This window comes from Terrapene carolina, unplaced genomic scaffold (assembly GCF_002925995.2).
Source record: "Terrapene carolina triunguis isolate 2854851 unplaced genomic scaffold, T_m_triunguis-2.0 Scaffold199, whole genome shotgun sequence".
Classification (NCBI taxonomy): Eukaryota; Metazoa; Chordata; order Testudines; family Emydidae; genus Terrapene; species Terrapene triunguis.
In genome coordinates, this window is record NW_020664550.1 from 716,150 (window position 1) to 737,114 (window position 20,965).

At 42.6% G+C, this 20,965-nt stretch overlaps 1 protein-coding gene across 3 annotated transcripts in view; it reads right to left on the reverse strand.

Moving 5' to 3' along the window:
• LOC112118435 (SLIT-ROBO Rho GTPase-activating protein 2) overlaps positions 1-20,965 on the reverse strand; it is a 204,790-nt gene that overhangs the window by 78,039 nt on the left and 105,786 nt on the right. For all 3 annotated transcript variants that reach the window (XM_026655276.1, XM_026655275.1, XM_026655277.1), the window contains exon 4: positions 15,798-15,960. In XM_026655276.1, coding sequence (XP_026511061.1) covers positions 15,798-15,960 — 163 coding nt within the window. The remainder of the gene's footprint in view (positions 1-15,797; positions 15,961-20,965) is intronic.

Genomic DNA, 20,965 nt, shown 5'->3' on the forward strand with positions numbered 1-20,965 from the left:
CAAAGTATAAGAGAATTTTTAATATGATATCCCGTTGTGCAGCAGCCTTATGATCATCAGAGCCATCAAGCTGAAAATCCATACGTACACCTCAAAGAAAAGAGAAAGTCAGATGTGCAGGGGTCAAATATATTTATGACTACAGTATATGAGATGGGGATGGGAGGGAAAGTTAAATCTGTGTTTGCAATTTTAAAAGCCTGAAGTTGTAACCAAACTAAAATTTAATCAGAACTTAGAAACTCATTAGGTTATTTAGGCCCAACTGTAATAATAGCTTCAACAAGAATGCATGCGTCACCCTCTAATTAGCTTAGTGACATTTCAGGTAGATTCTGTGTTTTTCAACATTCAAGAAACTATGAGTTCTGTCTTCTTGACCTAGGAGGTCACCTAGTTCAGTGAATTGCATTTACATTCTTCCTGGAAAAGGGCATTATATGAAAAGTACACTGAACACTCGGGGGCTGGGGAAGTGGGAAGAAGGGGTGCCAAGCACAATGGGTTCAGCTGTATTGCTGCAAAGATATGCATTGCTGAGAGGATGTGAAGGAAAAAGGGACTGGGCACAAAAAAGCCACCCCCACACTCTTTGTATTAGGGAAATGATGACCAGCACCCACCAGAAAAAAATTTCAGCAAAATTAGAAGAGCGACTCTTGTCAGCATTCTTGACTCGCAACATCGGCATTTTCCTTTCAAGCTGCCCATCTCAAACATCCTTTTCAGCCCAGGACAAGTCAGTCAAGAGAGCTGCCACAAGTGCGCACTCACACACACAAGCATACACACAACCTTTTGTTATAAGGGGCTGTGTCTGAACCATGGGCAGACCTGTAGGTCGCTGCCACACTTAACTGGAACATTCATTCTCAGAATGCTGCACCAGCTTCAACGCTCTCTTTGTTCCATCTCCCAGCCCCCATCTAATTTAATCCAGACATTTTGGGGATCTACGGCATGCTTACTTGGCTGTTCTGTATTCCAATGAACATTACAACCTGACCGTCAAAATATTTTGGGTGGTGGTAAATAAGAGTTGAAGAATGCTGTCAACAGGTCACGGGCAATCAACAAAAATTCACAGAATCAGTGACCTGTGTGTGAGACTTTTGCTGCTGCAGCTCCATGATTTCCCCCGCCACTGTGATGGGTGGGAGCTGTGGGGTTCCCACTTCGTCCACGGCAGCTAGAAGCTGCAGGGTGACCAAATTTCCCCAAAGAGAAAACGGGACACCCCCCAGCCGCTTGCCCAAGGTGTCCCCCTTCCCCTTCCACCGTGGGAGGTCGCCCATCACTAGAACCCTGAGGAGGGCCCCTCAGGAGTCTGTCACCTGTTGCTGGAACCTTGCAGGGGGCCCCCCCTGTAGCTGGAATCTTGCAGGGGCCCCCCTGTCGCTGGAACCCTGCCTGGGCCCCACTCGCTGCCAGCTCGAGAGTCCCGCAGCCCCAGGTGCTGAAGCAGAGAATGTCATGGAGGTCTCTAGAAGTCACAGATTCCGTGGCATCCATGACCTCCGTGACATAAACGTAGCCTTAGTTATTAAAGCTCTAGAAGTCTAATAGCAATGGTTTTTTATTCTTGGACTCTCAAGACCTTGTCTAGACTAAGATGTGAAGGTGGGATGTTAGCTAACACTATTTAAAAAGTCTAATGCAGACAAGGCAGGCTGGGTAAAAATTTTCAGAAGTGCCTAGGAGACTCAGGCACTTTTGAAAGCTTTACTCACTGCCTGTAACACATTATACTGGTCAAGTTAGAGCCTAGGCTATTTTGTCACTTGTTGTTTAGGGGTCTGTTTCTGACAGGTCTATTCTTAGGAAATGCTGCATGCATGTGATCTAGAGACTATGCCTGTGCATGTTTTATATAACTCCATTCTTCACCATTTTTACATATGTCTGTTTACTTATTATCACATGTCCCTGTATAACAAGATCTCCTAAGGTTTTTTCCTGCTGTTCCTGTTGTTGCATTAGTATTCTCCCTGGTTTAGAGACAAAAGAAAATCTAGGACATCAAGCTACACCTCTACCCCGATATAACGCTGTCCTCCAGAGCCAAAAAAAATCTTACCGCGTTATAGGTGAAACCGCGTTATATTGAACTTGCTTTGATCTGCCGGAGTGCGCAGCCCTGCCCCCCGGGAGCACTGCTTTACCGTGTTGTATTCGAATTCGTGTTATATCAGGTCGCATTATATCGGGGTAGAGGTGTACTTGATAAAATATATGCCCCACATGATGGGGATAACCAAACTAATGGTATATAACTTCACAATGGTCCAATATAATTGCATCATTCATGCAATAGTTCATTCTTTACCTACAAAGGGTCCCTTACCTACGTAGGGGTCTCCCCACCTGCTGCACTAGTAATTGATACATTCTTCATTTGACTTATGTTAGCAAGGAGGAATTTATCCTACTTGGTGAAAACACTGGGCTGTGAAAAAGCTATTTACAACCGTAATAAGTTGCAGCAATGCCATATCATAACATTGCCACTTACACTCTTTGGATCATAAATTTGGTTTCCAAATAGCTCCTATTTGCTCCTTTTTTGCTGTCTTCAGCAGGGGGCTATCAAGTCTCAGGCTTCGGATTCCCAGCCCCCAATAAATCAAACAATTTCATGGCTGAGAGCACTTGCTCTCATTGTGAAGCCAGTTACACAGAGTCACCTATCAAGTGAGTGAGATGCAAAAAAGGTTTCAGACGGTGGCAAGCCCCACCAGCAGCCTGTGAAATATTGGAAATAATGTCCTGTAATCCTGCTTATGCAATCTCCTTGCAACATAGGATAGCTCTGCCCTACCTACTCTCCTCGATGTCCTTTCTCAAATTGCTATGAGAAATCTCTCTTGACGTGGCTGACTAGAGGCATCACAGCTGGATGACTGACCTGGAGCTAAGAGATGCTGTCAGCCAGTCTCTAGCTGACCTGAATCCAAGCGGATGTTCAAAAGGCTAGATAAAGAGAGGCATATTGCTATAATAAGGGACAACACAGGCTTCACATATGAATACAAGGAAAGAGAAAGAAAATGTCACAGTAATAGACTCATTTTGCACACACTGAAAAGGGCCGACTGCAGCACATTCACTGCCCATGCCACAGACAGGAATGGCATTTGCAGCCTGAAACAGAGCTAACAGAAATATTTTAACTATAGCCTTGAGCTCTGCAGTGCTTCGCTCGGGGCAATGGACTCTGACCATGTCGTTATATTTTACTTGGTATGGAGCATGAACAGCATGTCAGTGATCACGGTTTAGAAAAACCATTTTCATCTCTTGCCCAGGAGTGGAGATGTACTGCTAACTTTGATAATGCCAACACATACAAATAATTTCCATCAGTGCCTCTCCTTCAATGCAGTTTCTTCTAAGAAAAATAAGTGGGGTAGGAAACTTGCGAGGGGGATGGGGGGGGAGGGACAGGGGAAGGAGATATTTAACTCCACTAATGAGAGATAAATGACTGTTCAGAATTGATGTCATTTCAGAACAGAACTATGCCCTTGGAAATATGGGGAGAGGGTTAAACAATTCAATAATCACACACTGCTTCATCAGAAATTACTCTCATGGGTATGAACTATTACAATTAGGACAGTAAGATTTTTCCTCTACAGTTTTTGTTCTCTCTCATTTGACAAACATGGATATTACCACACCACAAGTGTATTTATGGTAACAGAAAGCAATATGATTTATTTTCCTGCCTGTTCCATTCAACAGCATCATTAGTAACAGAAATAACATGAAAGAGTGTAAGGATACATCTTCACTACCCGCTGGATCGGCGGGTAGTAATCGATCTATCGGGGATCGATTTATCGCGTCTCATCTAGACATGATAAATCGATCCCCGAACGCGCTCCCCGTTGACTCCAGAACGCCACCAGAGCGAGAGGCGGAAGCAGAGTCGACGGGGGAGCCGCAGCCGTCGATTCCACGCCGTGAGGACGCGAGGTAAATCAATCTAAGATACGTCAACTTCAGCTACGCTATTCTCGTAGCTAAAGTTGTGTATCTTAGATCGATCCCTCCCCAGTGTAGACCAGCCCTAAGGCAGAAGGTGATTCCGTGGCAAAATGTGGAAGTGTAGTAGTGTACATATAATGGATGTATTTCCCCCCACGTACACCTTAGTGACAGTTTCACTATATATATGTGAGTTGGATTGAAGGGTGTAAGACCTAGCTTCAGAAGGATCTGATGGCTTTGATATTAGTCTTAAATTAAATAAGAAATCAAGCAAATTTTAAAAATATTTATTATTTGTTTTCCAGTGGCTCCCATAAGATCTTAGCAACAGCACAATTTTAATGTCTGTCAGGTCCTGGGAAAGCGCCCCTTTAAAAAAATTAATGGTGTAGTATTGCTTCATAGATTACCAGAATTCTGACCAGTTGTCATTGTTGACTGTCATTTCACATCTAATACAGTGCACCACATGGACATAGCCCCTTTCATGATCAAATCACTCAAGCATTACAGGGAAAGTGAGTCCAAGACTCACTTATCAGGCTGTGTTTTTCCACACACTAGTGTTTCATACACTTCTTCCTCCGGCCTCTTGAATATGGGCATGCAACTGGACTGAACGTCATTAGACAAGGAATCCCATATTCCTGAAACAAGATTTGCAGGAAGCTGTGACATTTAACAGTCTATAATTGGGGCCGGATTGCTACTCGTATCTTGGTATAAGCCCTGTTGAAAGAGATTTAAACCACACAAGGATGGTGATAGTTAAATCCTGTGTGCCTCTCCAATTGGCTTCCTGCATAATGGTGTGGGATGCAGCTGAAGCACCCACTGATAGGGCCATTGTCTGCTATGATAAAACTTCTCCAACAAGAATGGAAGTCAACTTAAAAGTAAAATCATAGCAGAAGTGTGGTCTCTCAAAAGCAATGCTGGATAAAGGAACAGAACAACAGCAGAGTACAGAACACAAGTTCTGAAAATGTTCTCTCTAGAGAACAGTCCAGAGAATCCTGCAGGCAGAATTATTGCTAGGTGGTGTCAAACTAGAATAATGATCCAAGAGACTACAGTTTAAATTATTTGTACTGCAGTACATAGGAACCCCCAGTCATTGTTCAGGATCTCATTGTGGTAAGTGCTATACAAACAGAACAAGAAGATGGTACCCACCCCAAAGATCTTACAATCTACATGTAAGACCAGAGACAACAGGTGGATGCAGGCAGGGAAGCATAAGAAACTAAGAGAATGTTGGTCAGAATGATAGGCAGTGGTCTCAGTACGCCAGTAGCCCAATTGTTACATTTTTTCTAGGCATCATGGCAAATGAGTTAAGGAAATAATTGGAGAAGAATGACGTAGCTTTGCAGATGTTTACGGGGAGCTTCTTCCAAGCGTGAGGGGCAGCACAGGAGAAAGCGCGTAAGTGCTTGTTTGAAAAGTTAAAACAAGAGGGCAATGAAGGATGGCATCATCAGCGGATCAAGGTGGGAGTCAACATCTCGATCACATATGAGAGATGATAGTTACACTGGGGATAGGCTGTGAAGAACCTTGAAAGTGAAGACCGGTTGCTCGAGTGTGATGCAGTGGAAAGGGCTGCACTAATGTCATTGTGTTTTGTGCTTTTGCTGTAAAATACTGGTGTATTATTTTAAAAGGGTAGTTTGGCCTCTACATGAGCATCAGGAAATAAGGTCATGGGAAGAGGCAGAGATTGTATCCTGCAAGCCTCCAGTGAAGGAAGAGGGTGCTGAAGCAGGCAGCTGACTAGATTAACTGCGCTTCCTCACTGAGATACATTCCCAACACTTCTTTAACATTTTGCTTCCACCTCTGCTGATAACTTACCCGATCATCCACTTGAGTGTGAAGCAAGTTATGGCACCAAGAAACAGCTACACAAACAAACACTCAACTTGATGTTTTTGTTACAGAAAGCCAGTCAGCTGGATGTACTAGAGAAAAAATGTCCAGGGACTGGATAAAAACGAAGACTTCTGTATTCTATAAAAAAAAAAGGGGTTTTCCTTAAACACAAGAGATCAGTTTGCTTCGAGGGAAGACATCAAACAAGGAGCAGAGAACTAGGGATTACAGAGACCAAACGGAAAAGGCTTCTTCTCAAAAGTGCATGTATAAATAATATCAAGGGACCCCACTAGAGAGAGTCATCAATGGGGGGAGAATCTGATAACCATACCAGAAATATAAAGCTTACACCATGCAGAGAAATCAAGGGTCCATGTAAAAATCAAGGATCAGCTAGGGGATAAAGAGAATGGGGCGGGGGAAGAGAACCAAATCAAATGGAAAAGAGCATAAAAATTTTTTTTTAAAAGGCCATGCTCAACAAGGATAAGTATGGAGTAATCAAAGGAGTGCCTCCTACAAAGATAGAGAGAATCAAAAGGAGTCTGCACAAAAATGGAACCTAACATCAAAGCCATACATTCTCCCAAGACAGGCAGTGAGAAGATCAGAATGGAAATGCAGGCTTGCACTGAGACTCGTATCTGAGCCCTATGGTTTCTGAACACAGGGCTACATCATTAATTATGGGAAGAATAGAAACAATTTAACTTGCTCCCTAGAGGCACCAATTTGTTGCTATTATGGCCAGATAGGATCTAGAATTTCCACTTGGTTTGGTTTATTCACAGAGAATGGTCAGCTATTCTCTTACAGATCCTGTTATTTTTCTTATAAAAACTGCATATACAGCTTTGAGACGGATGCTACCACCCTTACTCACGCAAGTAGTTCCAATAAAGTCAAGGGGGTCAGATTCCTACTGAAGTCAATGGGACTAAATGATATGAATAATAGCTTCAGGGTATTTACAACATAATTTTCCATCAACACAAAATAGTCTCTGGCTGCATTTTTCAGCTTGTGGTCTCCTCTGCTATAACATGAAACAAAGGGCTTATCCACACAGCCCCATAGTGTGGACTACAGTGTTTGAGTTGCAGAGCACCCTAACGTGCTGCACTTCAACTGCCCTGTGTAGACCCTGCTAGTGCGAAATAAAAGATACCGAGTCCACCTTATCATAGGCTTGTTTAAAATGGGACTAAGTTAACACAAACTAGGTACCTTTTAGTTCATGCTAGCAGGGCCTACCCGGGGAAGTTACAGCACAACACTTCAGTGCATGCCGCAACTCTCACCCAGCAGTCCGCACAGCAGGACCATGCAGAGACGCCTTAAGATCAAAGGGCACTGAAGCAGTGTAATGTTCAGTGAATCTCTCCAAAATATATAGCAGAGGATCAAAATGCACCATGTGGACATAAAATTGTATGGTTAAACCACTCAATGCATTACACGTTTAAAAAGACAGACCCTCAGCTTTTCTAAGTTGGCATCACTCCATTGAAGTCAATGTTACACCAGCTGTGGATCTGGCCCTTATTGATTTCCTTACTGCAGGAAATTAAGAGCCCCTGAAAAATCTGAATTTGCTGAGCTACTTTTGTTTTCATGTATGCAGTGTAGTTGTAGCTGTATCGCTCCCAGGATATTAGAGACACAAAGTGGGTGAGGAAATATCTTATTGGACCAACTTTTTTTAGGTGGTAGAGAAGCTTTCATGCTACACGGAGCTCTCTCTCTCACACACACACACACACTCTCTCACACACAGTCCAATTTTGTTCTCCTGTCCATTTAAAAAAAATTCAGTCTCTCTTCTTTGGGTTTCCCTTCCCTCTCCATTTCATCAACCTGTCAGTTCAACACCGGAATCCTCAATGAGCCTTTTCCACCAGGCTTTCTTAAGTCTTCCTTGCTACTCTCCACCCAAGCTGGGACTTTCACAAACTCCCTACACCTGGCTATTAGCCCAGTCTTTCCCTTATTCTTTCTACTCTTCACTCTCCCAGGTCACATGCCTTGTGGAGGAGAAGCCCAAGTATCACTAAGTAGTCTCCATCATCGGACTGGCTGGGCTGCAAGTGCGGAGGCTGAGTATGGAAACCTGGAGCACTTTCAAGCTAGCTGCCCAAAAGAGGTGGCACTGGAGCGACTTGTGCAGAGTATATCTGGCCAGCTCTTCCTCTAGAAGTGCTTAGATTTTACAACCTTTTCTCAAAGCAAGAGAAATTTTGCTTCCCTTGCTTTTTGCTGGTTGCATCCAAGTGTCCAAGACCACCCTCACTGCACACAGATGCGACACCCTGGTACTCAGTGTTTAAACATTCTATGGGGAAACCTCAGTGCAACAGCAAACAGGTCTGGCAGCCAGTGAGAAACCATAGCAATACATTGAGTGTCTGACACCACTCGAATGTTGGCTTTGGCAGTAAATCTGACTCCCCTTATCAGCAGAGATACCTTTGAAGTGGTTGGCAACTTTCCATCTAGTTCTCCAACAAATAAGGCCCTTCACATCATATCACAGCCCTGAAAAGGGATCTCTTCATTGTAAGATATGGAGAGAAAAACTTAATTAGCTAGAGCCAGACCACGAAGTCCTCCTAGGCCACAGCAATGCCCAACACTGCAGGCTAAAAACAGCAGCCATCTGAAAAGCTACATGCAACTCAAGTATAATCACTACTGGGATTTCAGAAATTAATTGATATTAAAGAAAAACATGCCAGTGTTTAGTATCAGGGGGTAGCCGTGTTAGTCTGTATCCACAAAAACAACGAGGAGTCCGGTGATACCTTAAAGACTAACAGTTTTATTTGGGCATAAACTTTCGTGGGTAAAAAAAACACTTCAGATGTATGGAGTGAAAATTACAGATGCAGGCATAAATATACTGACACATGGAGAAGGGAGTTACTTTACAAGTAGAGAACCAGTGTTAACAAGGCCAATTCAGTCAGGGTGGATGTGGTCCACTCTCAATAGCTGATAGGGTGACCAGACAGCAAGTGAGACAAATCAGGATGGGTTGTGGGGGGTAATAGGCACCTATATAAAGCAAAGCCCCAAATATAGGGACTGTCCCATCCCTATAAAATCAGGACATCTGGTCACCCTAGTAATTGATGAGGAGATGTCAATACCAAGAGAGGGAAAATTGCTTTTGTAGTGAGCCAGCCACACTCAGTCCCTATTCAATCCCAAATTAATGGTGTTAAATTTGCAAATGAATTGTAGCTCTGCAGTTTCTCTTTGAAGTGTGTTTTTGAAGTTTTTTTGTTGAAGGATGGCTACTTTTAAATCTGTTATAGAATGTCCAGGGAGATTGAAGTGTTCTCCTACTGGCTTTTGTATGTTACCATTCCTCAATTCTTTTACATTGAGACTGTCCAGTTTGGCCAATATACATGGCAGAGGGACATTGCTGGCACATGGTGGCATATATCACATTAGTAGATGTGCAGGTGAATGAGCCCCTGGTGGTGTGGTTGGGTCCTCTGATGGTGTCGCTAAAGTAGATATGGGGACAGAGTAGTCAACGGGGTTTGTTACAGGATTTGACAGCTAGCAATGCTGCACCCTTCTTGTAACACCTTCCTTTTGTAACAGAGGGGTCTTTGAGGGCAACACAGTAGGATGTGTCTCAGCTTGTAGATTTTTTGCCAAAAGGGTTATAACACGTACTTCCAGCAGCTGGAGACAAAATCCACATTTCCAAAAATGAGGTTGTGGAAATCTCCATCTCTGGAGATATTTAAGAGTAGGTTAGATAAATGTCTATCAGGGATGGTCTAGACAGTATTTGGTCCTGCCATGCGGGCAGGGGACTGGACTCGATGACCTCTGGAGGTCCCTTCCAGTCCTAGAATCTATGAATCTATTCCACAGCAAGACTGGATCCTTCCATATGGGATCCATTGCTGCTTCAGGGTTCACAGACAACAGCTGTGATAGTATGACTTTTTTCCTTCTATGGTTGGGCCAGCCGTTGCGACTGTTTCTCTCTACCATGGACCTTACCACAGCCATCCAGGCCTTTGTAGCTTTAAGGCTAGATTACCACAGCAGGCTGTACTTGCTCTATGCCTGTTTATTTCTGGGTACAACCTTAAGTGCTGGCTAGAAGTTATAAAGCCCTAAATCAGACAGTCCCCCAAATTCTGATCTAAACCCTTATTGTAGTGTCATGGCTCCAAATTCCCTTACCTCGATCTTAAACAGTCTAGGACAACCCATATCACATCCCTCTCTACATTCCACTGCAGGAGTTACAACCCACTGGATCATTCCTGGGCATAAATCTCTCCACAGCTAGCCATAGGCCAAACATTTGCTACTATTAAATGAATTCTCTCTTTCAAAAGAACCAAGAAAAATGGGTATTTTCCACATGCTTTTCCTGGAGGAAACATGTAAAAATTCATGTTTTCACATGCTCAAGATACAGAAGAGACAACATCACAATATGTCCACAAAGAGCAGCAAGATGTGAGTGCACAAAATGAAGTTTACAAATTTGGTATAGCTCTCTCACACACACACACACTTCATAGATAGGGAGGACTAACTCCATCTGCAGCATTTCTAAATTATTTCTTACTTCAAGAGAAGAATCATCGCTTCTCCTAAAGGAAAGCATCTTTGTCCAGCTGAAAAGATTTCATGGACTTAAGCAAGGCTGCAGGTGCTGGCAACCTTGCACAGCCGTAGTTCCGAAGACATCTTTCTCCTGGGTGGAGAACGCAAATAGTCCTTGTAAAACAGATGTGAGGCAGCTGCAAAAAAGGCTAATATTCTGGAGTATATTAACAGGAGTGTGGTATGTAAGAGATGGGAGGCAGTTGTCCTGCTCTACCCAGCGCAGGTGAAGCCTCAGCTGAAGTACTGTGTTCAGTTCTGGGTACCACACGTCAGGAAGGACGTGGACAAACTGGAGGGAGCCGAGAGAAGAGCAACAAAAGAGATACAGGGTTTAGAAACCCTGACTCATGAGAAAAGGTTAAACAACTGGGCATGGTTAGTCTTGATAAAAAACTAGGGGGAGGAGGGGGAAGAGAGACACCTGATAACGGTCTTCAAATATGTTAAGGGCTGTTAAAGAGAAGATGATGATCAATGATTCACCATATCCACTGAAGGTAGGACAAGTACTAATGGGCTTAATCTGTAGTAAGTGAGATTTAGGTTAGATTCGAGGGAAAAAAACTAACTATTAGAATAGTTAACACTGGCATAAGCTTCCAAGGAAGGCTGTGGAATCCCTGTCATTGGAGACGTAAGAACAGGTAGACAAACCAGTCAGTGCTGGTCTTGGTTTATTTGATCCTGCTGTGGCACAAGGAGCTGAACTACATGATCGCTCAAGGTCCCTTCCTTCCTTCCTTGCTTCCAGTCCTACTCTTCTAGGATTCCCTTTCGATGGATGGGGGACACTAGCTAATAACGAGCCTCCATTCAGTTAATGCACAATTCTGGAAGATAGGCACATCACCGAAGAGCCCAGTAATCACAGCAGAGGATCGAGCGTCACTTTCAAGAACACCTTTATATCCATCTATATACAGAACATGCAACTACGTAGGGATTCAGACAGCATCCCACCTAAAAATGGATTAGAACCATAAATGCACTCAGTACCTTTCTGTCCCCTCCAAAGGCCTAGAAACTACAGAGAGCATGATCTGGAGGAATGGACCACGTGGCTCTGACAGTAATTTGCTGTGTGACTCTGCATAAGACACTTCAGCCATTTCTGTTTCCTCACCTGTCAAAAGGGCTTACTATTACTTGCTTTGCCTACTGAACAGGTTTGTTCTGAAGGTTAATTAGTTGTTTGTGCAGTTCTTGGAACACATACTGCATTATATACATGCTAAGTACTATTAGTTATACAAAATGTAGTATCTTAAAACCCAGGAGAGTGCAGCTGAACTCCATGACTCTGCATTTAACTGTTGAGCAGAGAAGAGATTCTACAGCCCACTTAACAAATCTGCTTGAGTACTTCTATTTCCAGCCTTTATCAGCAGTTGTGCTAGTTCACACTTGACAGATTGATTGTGGCTCAAGAAGCTGAACTGCTCCAATGAAGAGTGAAATACCCAGTGGTTCTGAGTTCAGTCAAATCTTTTCCATTTAACATTTGCCATTTTGCTCGGGAGTGAGGTTCCCTGGATAGGGCTGGGATGCAAGTTTCCTTTCTAGCAACAGAGCATAAACACAAGAGGTTCTGTCAAACACCTGCCCTGGTATTAAGCCAACTTGGTAAGCCTGGGATCTAGTTACTAAATCCAAACTATTTGAGTTTCTGACATGGAGGGGCTCCCGTCTTCACAAGGCTGAGAAGCTTCTACTCAGTCTGAGAAACAAGCCAAGATTTTTTTATTTTTATACACATACAAAAAATAAAAATCAAATCCCACTGATCAAACTAAAACAGAACAGGATAAGAACATGTTTGTATAGGGGAGGAGAGGGCTGAAACTGAAAATGTCAGTTTCTAGATAAACAAGTGAGTTTATCAGCTTCCCTGGGACTTCCTCAGCCACTCTGTTCCTGCAGAACTCCTGTTAAACCCGAAGAGGACTGATTACTTATCCTCTGGAAGGATTAGCGGAACTGGCATTCAATAATCCCATGTAAGTATCTAATCAACTGTAATTTAATTACCAAAAAGTTTTAAAAGGTCAAAAAAAGGTCTCGCTGTGACATTACTTGAAAAACGATGATTCCACCTCTACTTAGGAGGCACCTGAGGAACACAAACCTTAAAAAAGTCCAAGAAAACATAACCCTGAAGTAGGTCATTCAAAATTTTCTGCATCAGATTACATTCTCCTACATATTGCTGCAATAGCATTAATGCTCAGCAAACAGACAGACTCAAAAGGTGCACAACACTTGCTGCCATTTCCATTCCAGCACAAATCAGCTGCCACCCTACCTAAAAACCTTCCATAATACAGCACCCAACACTGCTTCCGATCATGAGAATGAAAGATTACCCTGCCCCCTCATGTGAATGTTTTGGGATAACATTTTATGTACAATAGCAAAATGCTGTGCATTTTAGAATAGTCTAAACCTTGCTACACTGCATGGAGTCTCTTAACTGGTTAAAAAGCACATATGGATGCTCATAGAGTGACAGAACACATTCTCTTAAGACATTTCAAGCGGCTGTCAAGACCACAGTGAAAAGCTGATGAAGGCCCCAATTACTGTCAAGATTTCACCTAAACAGATTGACATTTTAAAGTCACATACACACAACTTGTGTCACTGATTTTAGCATAAGACCAATTAGGACCACAGAAAGCAAAAAGACAGATATGAAAGTCAGCCAGGAAATATTGTCAAAACTGTCCTCATCTGTATCCCCACATGTAGTGTTACTGCACAGGATGAGTGCCTATGTAATTATTCTTTAGCTAGCCACAACAAACTTTGCAGCCCTTTCTTCCAACTTTGTTTGAATGGAAAGAACTCTCTTAAGAATCAAGACACACCCGTGAGACAGAAAACACTTTAAACCTGCATTGGTTTTAGTAAGTTAACCAGACAGATGGTGCAACCATCAAGAAATCTCAAAAAGAGACCAATTCATTATTGTTTAAAGGTGTTTTTCCAAATCTTCCATATCATGTTTCATCAACTGGACAACTATAAATTCTTAACATACAAGCCACTCACTCCCACTGCCCAAACCTATTTCCAAGTGCTCTTGAGAGAAGTCATTCCTAAAAAATGACACTGGTTTTTTCCTCTGGTCTTCAAAAGGACAGTTAAGTATCTAATTTTCAAAATGGTTTGCTTCATCATTTGGCAAGATGGAAACCCAAAATAGGTTTAACAGCAATCTCTCCATTGCAGACACAAATTTGTTATTGGAAGGCTGTAATACATGAGTGTTGGCAGCTTATTCTTGTTATTGAAGTTAAGAGATTGGAAACAGTACTTTTAAAACAAAGTATATGTAATTTTTCATGTGTGTGTTTTAAGTAGGTAAAAAGGAGAGTCGGGCCCTATTTTGGATCTATGAACCTTAGTCAGAGCCTCAGGCCACAGGCTAAGGCTTTCATTGCCCTGTAGCTCTGTGCACATGGCGATTTTGTGCTCAGCAAACTGGTGTGCTGCAGATTCACACCTTGACTTGTTACATACTAACCTACTGTGTAGACAAGCCCATAAAGTATAAGGTCAGAAGAGACCAACAGATCATCTAGTCCAGTGATTCTCAAACTTTTGTACTGGTAACTCCTTTCACATAGCAAGCCTCTGAGTGCGACCCCCCCACTTATAAATTAAAAACATTTTTTAATACATTTAACACCATTATAAATGCTGGATGCAAAGTGGGGTCTGGGGTGGGGGTTGACAGCTCGCTACCCCCCAATTAAATAACCGGTCACATAAACACCACCCTATACCGGAAACCTACTGACCGCTATACGTACCTACATGCCTCCAGCTTCCATCCAAGACGCATCACACGATCCATTGTCTACAGCCAAGCCGTAAGATACAACCCAATTTGCTCCAACCCCTCAGACGGAGACAAACACCTACAGGATCTTTATCAAGCATTCATAAAACTGCAATACCCACCTGGGGAAGTGAGGAAACGGATTGACAGAGCAAGACAGGTACCCAGAAATCACCTACTACAGGACAAGCCCAACAAGGACAATAACAGAACACCACTGGCCATCACATACAGCCCCCAGCTAAAACCTCTCCAGCGCATTATCCACGATCTACAACCTATCCTGGAAAATGATCCCTCACTCTCACAGACCTTGGGAGGCAGGCCAGTCCTCGCTTACGGACAACCCCCCAACCTGAAGCAAATACTCACCAGCAACTACACGCCACACCACAGAAACACCAACCCAGGAACCTATCCCTGTAGCAAACCTCGTTGCCTACTCTGTCCCCATATCTACTCTGGCAACAGCATCAGAGGACCCAACCACATCAGCCACACCATCAGGGGCTCATTCACCTGCACATCCACTAATGTTATATATGCCATCATGTGCCAGCAATGCCCCTCTGCCATGTACATTGGCCAAACCGGACAGTCCCTCCGCAAAAGAATAAATGGACACAAATCGGACATCAGGAATGGTAACATACATAAGCCAGTAAGTGAACACTTCAATCTCCCTGGTCATTCTATTACAGATTTAAAAGTCACTATCATTGAACAAAAAAACTTCAGAAACAGACTTCAAAGAGAAACAGCAGAACTAAAATTCATTTGCAAATTCAACACCATTAATCTGGGCTTGAATAGGGACTGGCTGGCTCATTACAGAAGCAGCTTTTCCTCTCCTGGAATTGACACCTCCTCATCTATTATTGGGAGTGGACTACATCCACCCTGATTGAATTGGCCTAGTCAACACTGGTTCTCCACTTGCGAAGTAACTCCCTGCTCTCCATGTGTCAGTATATAATGCCTGCATCTGTAACTTTCACTCTATGCATCCGAAGAAGTGAGGTTTTTACTCATGAAAGCTTATGCCCAAATAAATCTGTTAGTCTTTAAGGTGCCACCAGACTCCTTGTTGTTTAAATAACCTCGGGATCCCCGGAGGGGTCCCGACCCCCAGTTTGAGAACCCCTGATCTAGTCTGACCTTCTGCATATCACAAGCCACTAAACCGCACTCAGTTACCCTTGTATTGATACCAATCACCAGACTAAACTAAAGAACTGACGGATTCCTTTTAGGAGAATCCTCAAGCCACGACAATCACAGGAAGTCTGAGTACAGTTGCGTATGATGAAAACAGATTTGCAAGCTGCAGACAGGATAGCAAGCCAACTAGTCAGCGAGTCACAGCAGAAAAGACACCTTCAATTTTGTTTTCAACAGGGTCAAAGAAAAGGTGGGTGCTGCCGCACGCCGTTACCTTCTTGAAGAGTCGCCCAGAGTCTTCGCTGACTTGGACAAACCGAGGGATGATATTGTTTAGGTAGATGTCACTCAGAGTCGTGTGGTCCCTGCTCTCTCGCTTCACCTGGTTTAAGAGGAGATTCCAACAGTTGACTGGAGACAGGACATTCTGATCCTTCCTGCAGGGAATGCAAAATGGAAACAATGTGGGGGACAGGACTTTAGGTCAAGCAGGCTAAATCATTCACTTGAACACACATTCTATAGTTCCACACCAGAAGTGTAGCTACTCTAACATACCATATGTAGCTCCTGAGGATCGTGTCTTCTAAAAGGTGTAGGGGAACTCGGATACCCATGACAGGGAGAGAGAGCGCTACAGACTGAGCGACTGTGCAAGCTTTATCCATAGACTTGTTTCTTGTCTACAGTGTAAGCAGATTTCAAATATCCAATCATTTAGGCACCATCCACACTGGCACCAGAATAATGCTACCCACTGCACAAAGTTTAAACAAAGCTGCCGGTAGCCAGCAGCCAGATTCTAGCAACATTTCCTCTGTCAAACGTGGATAGAGATAGTTTTCTTAGACACATTCAACAGGTGTGTTCCTCTTCAGTAGCCCTTACAGAGTTATAACATGCTTCTCACTCCAAAATGAGTAAGTGCTCTGTCCATGATGGGCAGGTGACCTGTATAAGAACCCTAGCAGCAACAATAATGTTTCAAGTGTTAGTAAACTAGCAGAGGTCTGTCCCTAGCATGAACATAGAAGAAAATAAAAGCCACCAAATATAATGAAGCTTTTGCACTAGTAAAATTTCATTTAAATAAAAAGTGTTCTGGACCGATTCTGTATTCAGGAAGTCTGAAGCCTCTCATAATACTGTAACAAAGCCAAGCTGGTTGCACAGAACAGTAAATGATTATTGCTTACCTTACCCTAATTCAACAAAAAATTCAGCACCTCCCAGGTCATTGCCCTCACCTGGACAAATAATGTTCTGACTGAATCTTTATTTCCAGAAGCAGAGAGCAGAACATGTTATGCCTGGTTTACAGTGATTCTGAGATATAGCAGATGCTGCTTCTTTGATCATCTCCCTCTCAACCCTCACACAAAAGTGTTTGCTCTCCGTCCTACAGCCCACTTCAATTTCTGTAACTACAAACTAGAGAGGAGATCCTATATTCTTCAATTTCAGCATGAGGAAATGCATTTCAAGCATTCCCCTCCCCCCCCCCCCACACACACTTTTTGTAGCTGAATCTTCAGCAAAGTTACACTCCTCCTCCCTCTTTCTCCTTAAAATGTCTAAACTTGAGGATCTACTCTAAGCCAATACAATGAAATACCAAGACCCCCAAAAACCCTGAAACATTTTCTTAACCCATCTCTCCCCATGAGAATTTGGATGTGGTAATCAGCTTTATTTTAACACTATACTGTGTGACTTTTTATTTTGGTAAATGAAATGGTTTGTAGTATAAATTCAATATTTATACATATTTTAAAAGATATTAACTTAATGTGCAACCAAGGCTTTATCAACAGTCAGATAACTACCCTGACTTACACACAATGAAATCAGTGTGGGTGCATGTGGACATAAGTCAGGGGAGAATGTGGTTTAAAAAAGTCACTTGGCTGTTTTCTTGAAAAGTGGATAAATAGCCTAAAAGGCTAACTTTATCCACAGTGCAAATACTTATATTTAAGCAAAGATTCAGTATGGCATCTGCCTTTAAAGATTCTGTTTTACTACATGTGTCATTTCATAAAGAATTACTTTAGGGATGTTGGGGTTTTTTTTGTTTGATTTATTTCCAATCAATAACAACCCACTGGGAGAGAGAAGGTACAGCCACTATATGCATTTCTGAGATACTTTTATACATACTTCCATTGCATTTAAACCTACTGTGACCAATAGAGTAACCACACCTCTAAAATTTATCAGGGAGGTGCATGATCCTTGAGAACATGACCTATGAAGGAAGGCTGAAAGAATTGGGTTTGTTTAGTTTGGAAAAGAGAAGACTGAGAGGGGACATGATAGCAGTTTTCAGGTATCTAAAAGGGTGTCATAAGGAGGAGGGAGAAAACTTGTTCACCTTAGCCTCTGAGGATAGAACAAGAAGCAATGGGCTTAAACTGCAGCAAGGGAGGTCTAGGTTGGACATTAGGAAAAAGTTCCGAACTGTCAGGGTGGTTAAACACTGGAATAAATTGCCTAGGGAGGTTGTGGAATCTCCATCTCTGGAGATATTTAAGAGTAGGTTAGATAAATGTCTATCAGGGATGGTCTAGACAGTATTTGGTCCTGCCATGCGGGCTGGGGACTGGACTCGATGACCTCTCGAGGTCCCTTCCAGTCCTAGAATCTATGAATCTATATCATGTAAGATCTGAGAGACCCAAGAAATTCATGACTCAGCATAAACTGAGGTACATGCAAAAAACAGTACTCCGTATTTCACCGAATATTGCATCTGAAACTCAGTCTTGAAACCCTACTCTTACAGAAAGTACTTTATGCTACCCTTATGCTTTACTACTATTCAACTTCATGTGATCATCCATGACCTCAATGCAGTTTAAAACAATCCAGTTTAGGAGGAAAAACTGAATGAGGTTATGAAAAAAGACTAATTTTTAGTGCCAACATAAAATAAGGAGGACAACATCCTTGTCTCACTGCAGAGACAATAAAAGTGACAAGCCGCATAATTTAAGTATAAGGTTTTAAGAAACATTTCAGAATCAAGCCAAGAGCTAAGCAGTAATTTTCTACAGTACCTGAGGGATTCTGCAGTACTGTTTTGGGTTGGTGGAGACTAGACCTGTTAGCTTGGCTGGAATACTTAATTTCCCTTATATCTGTTGATCATTTGTTTACACATGTTCTTTTTTCCTATGTTATGTAATTCTTGGAAGAGACAAAATTTAAAATATTCTAAAAAGCCATGCTATGGCAAGAATGTGTCAAACAGCTGCGAAATTGCCTGAAAAGCTCATCTCTACTAAAACAAAGATGAAAAATCCATATGAAGTTTTTCTTACCAACGTGTCCAAATTAAACCAACTGATCTTTAGGCAGAAAACCAGAAAGGCATTCGATAGGACTGTGTGTGTTAAAGATCACAGAAAAGTTTGGCAAAAGAGCCGATCTCACTGGTTTACTGACAGGCTGTTCTAAAAGTACAGCAGTATGGTTTGGAATGCATTTGTCAATTTACCCGTCTTTGTGTGATCAAGCGGCACTACAGGGTCTGTTCTGATTAAGAAGAAAAGCCTTCAGATTTCACACTCCACAGTTTCTTTAACACAGAAACAGCTACATCATCCTCACCCGGGCCTTTGAACAAAATCTGAATTGGGGGGAGTGGGGGGAGGGGAGGAGTGACATGTGCATCATTTAATAGGGGTTTATAATGAAGTAATGCACTCATGTTTTAAAGCAAGATTAAACATTCACAAAGAATTAAAATTACTACCACATATCACAAATTGTTGGGTACTGATGGTTGGTAATCCTCCTCAGGGTTCCTAATGGAAATAGTCACATAAAAGGAAATGAATAGTTCTTCTGTCATCTGCTAGTAGCTATTCAGCTACTGGAAACCTCTCATTGGAAAAAGAAAAATAGCCAAATCATTGAGGAATGGTAAAAAACATATGGGAGATTGTGGTTATAGAAAAATTAACACACCAGTTACATATCCAGCAAAATAGATAGAGGACAGATACATGGATATTTGGTTACCTTTTATTCAATACTCAAAGTGCATTCGCCTGCAAAAAACAGCACCAATTTTTCTAAATATAAATATTTGATAGACATACCTGATCTGTTAAACATGTGCATATGGAGATCCCGGTAAAGTGATTTTTATTAGATTAAGATGAGCTTTGGCTTTACACCAGAGATGTAAGAGTTGTCAAGCAGTAACTGAAGTAAAATTAGATCAGACTCCATCCCTCTGCAAGACTAAGATGCAGTCCCCACAAACACCATGCATATCCTTCATTAGATGGATAGCAACCTCCCCATGGCAAAACAGATTTCTCGCTGATGTTCCTAAGATGTGCAAAAAGAAGCCAGTCAGAGACTCTAGCCAGTGGGAGCAAAAGCAGCCAAAGCAGGGACCTCTGGACATTGAGAACTTGCTACAGTTTTGATTTGGACTTTCTCTAGCCTGTGCTGATGGCCTGTTTGCTCCACTCCTCTCCTTCCACCTCCCTCGATTCTTCGCTTCAGTTTCACTCCACAACTGCCCCTTTTATCCTCTCCTCCCCTGACCAGCTGCCCTGTCCCCCTCACTCTCCATTTAGTTTATCCACACACAAAAAACAACTCCAAACCGAACAAAAACCCTACAAACCTGGAAATAACTTGGTGCTATTGCATTTTTTACATTCCTTGTGTGTTACACCCATTCCCCTACCCTGTCTATTTAGATTGTAAGCTTGTCAAATCAGGAAAAATCTACTGTTCTGTTTGTACAGTGCCTGGAATAATGGGGCTCCAATACCCGTCAGTCCTTAAGCACTACTGTAATAAACATGATTAATACTAAAACAAGCCTCTGTAGGCTTCCATTGTGCTACCCATAGTAGCAAAGGTTGGATCTACAATACAAAGTAGATAAGTTTTAAACAGAAAAATAGTTTCAAAGCAGCTGATCTGGATGTTTGTTTCTTACCCTTAAAAACATACCACAGGAAATGACTGAAGCTTGTGATCTGGATTGTTTCAAGGTCTGGAGTATAAGGAAGGGGGCTGGAGATATTCTAGGCTAGTGATTTTCTCCTACTGCTTTGATTTAAAAAAAAAATCTAGGGTGACAGCACAGATTATTTTATTTAAAAGAGAATATTAGGCTTTGTAGTTTATGTACTACACTGTATATACTGCTGACAGACAAAAGCAGACAGAATTATCACAATGCAGTACTGAAGACAGGGCTGCCCAGAGGATTCAGGGGGCCTGGGGGCTTCGGCGGCAGGGGGCCCCCGCTGCCGAATTGCCGCCGAAGACCCAGCACTTCGGCGGCGGGACCCGGGGCAGAAGGACCCCCCGATGCGGGTCTTCAGGGCACTTCGGCGGCAGGTCCTGGAGCAGAAGGACCCCCTGCCGCTGAAGACCAGAGCGGAAGCAGCTCTGGGGGTCCGGGCCCCG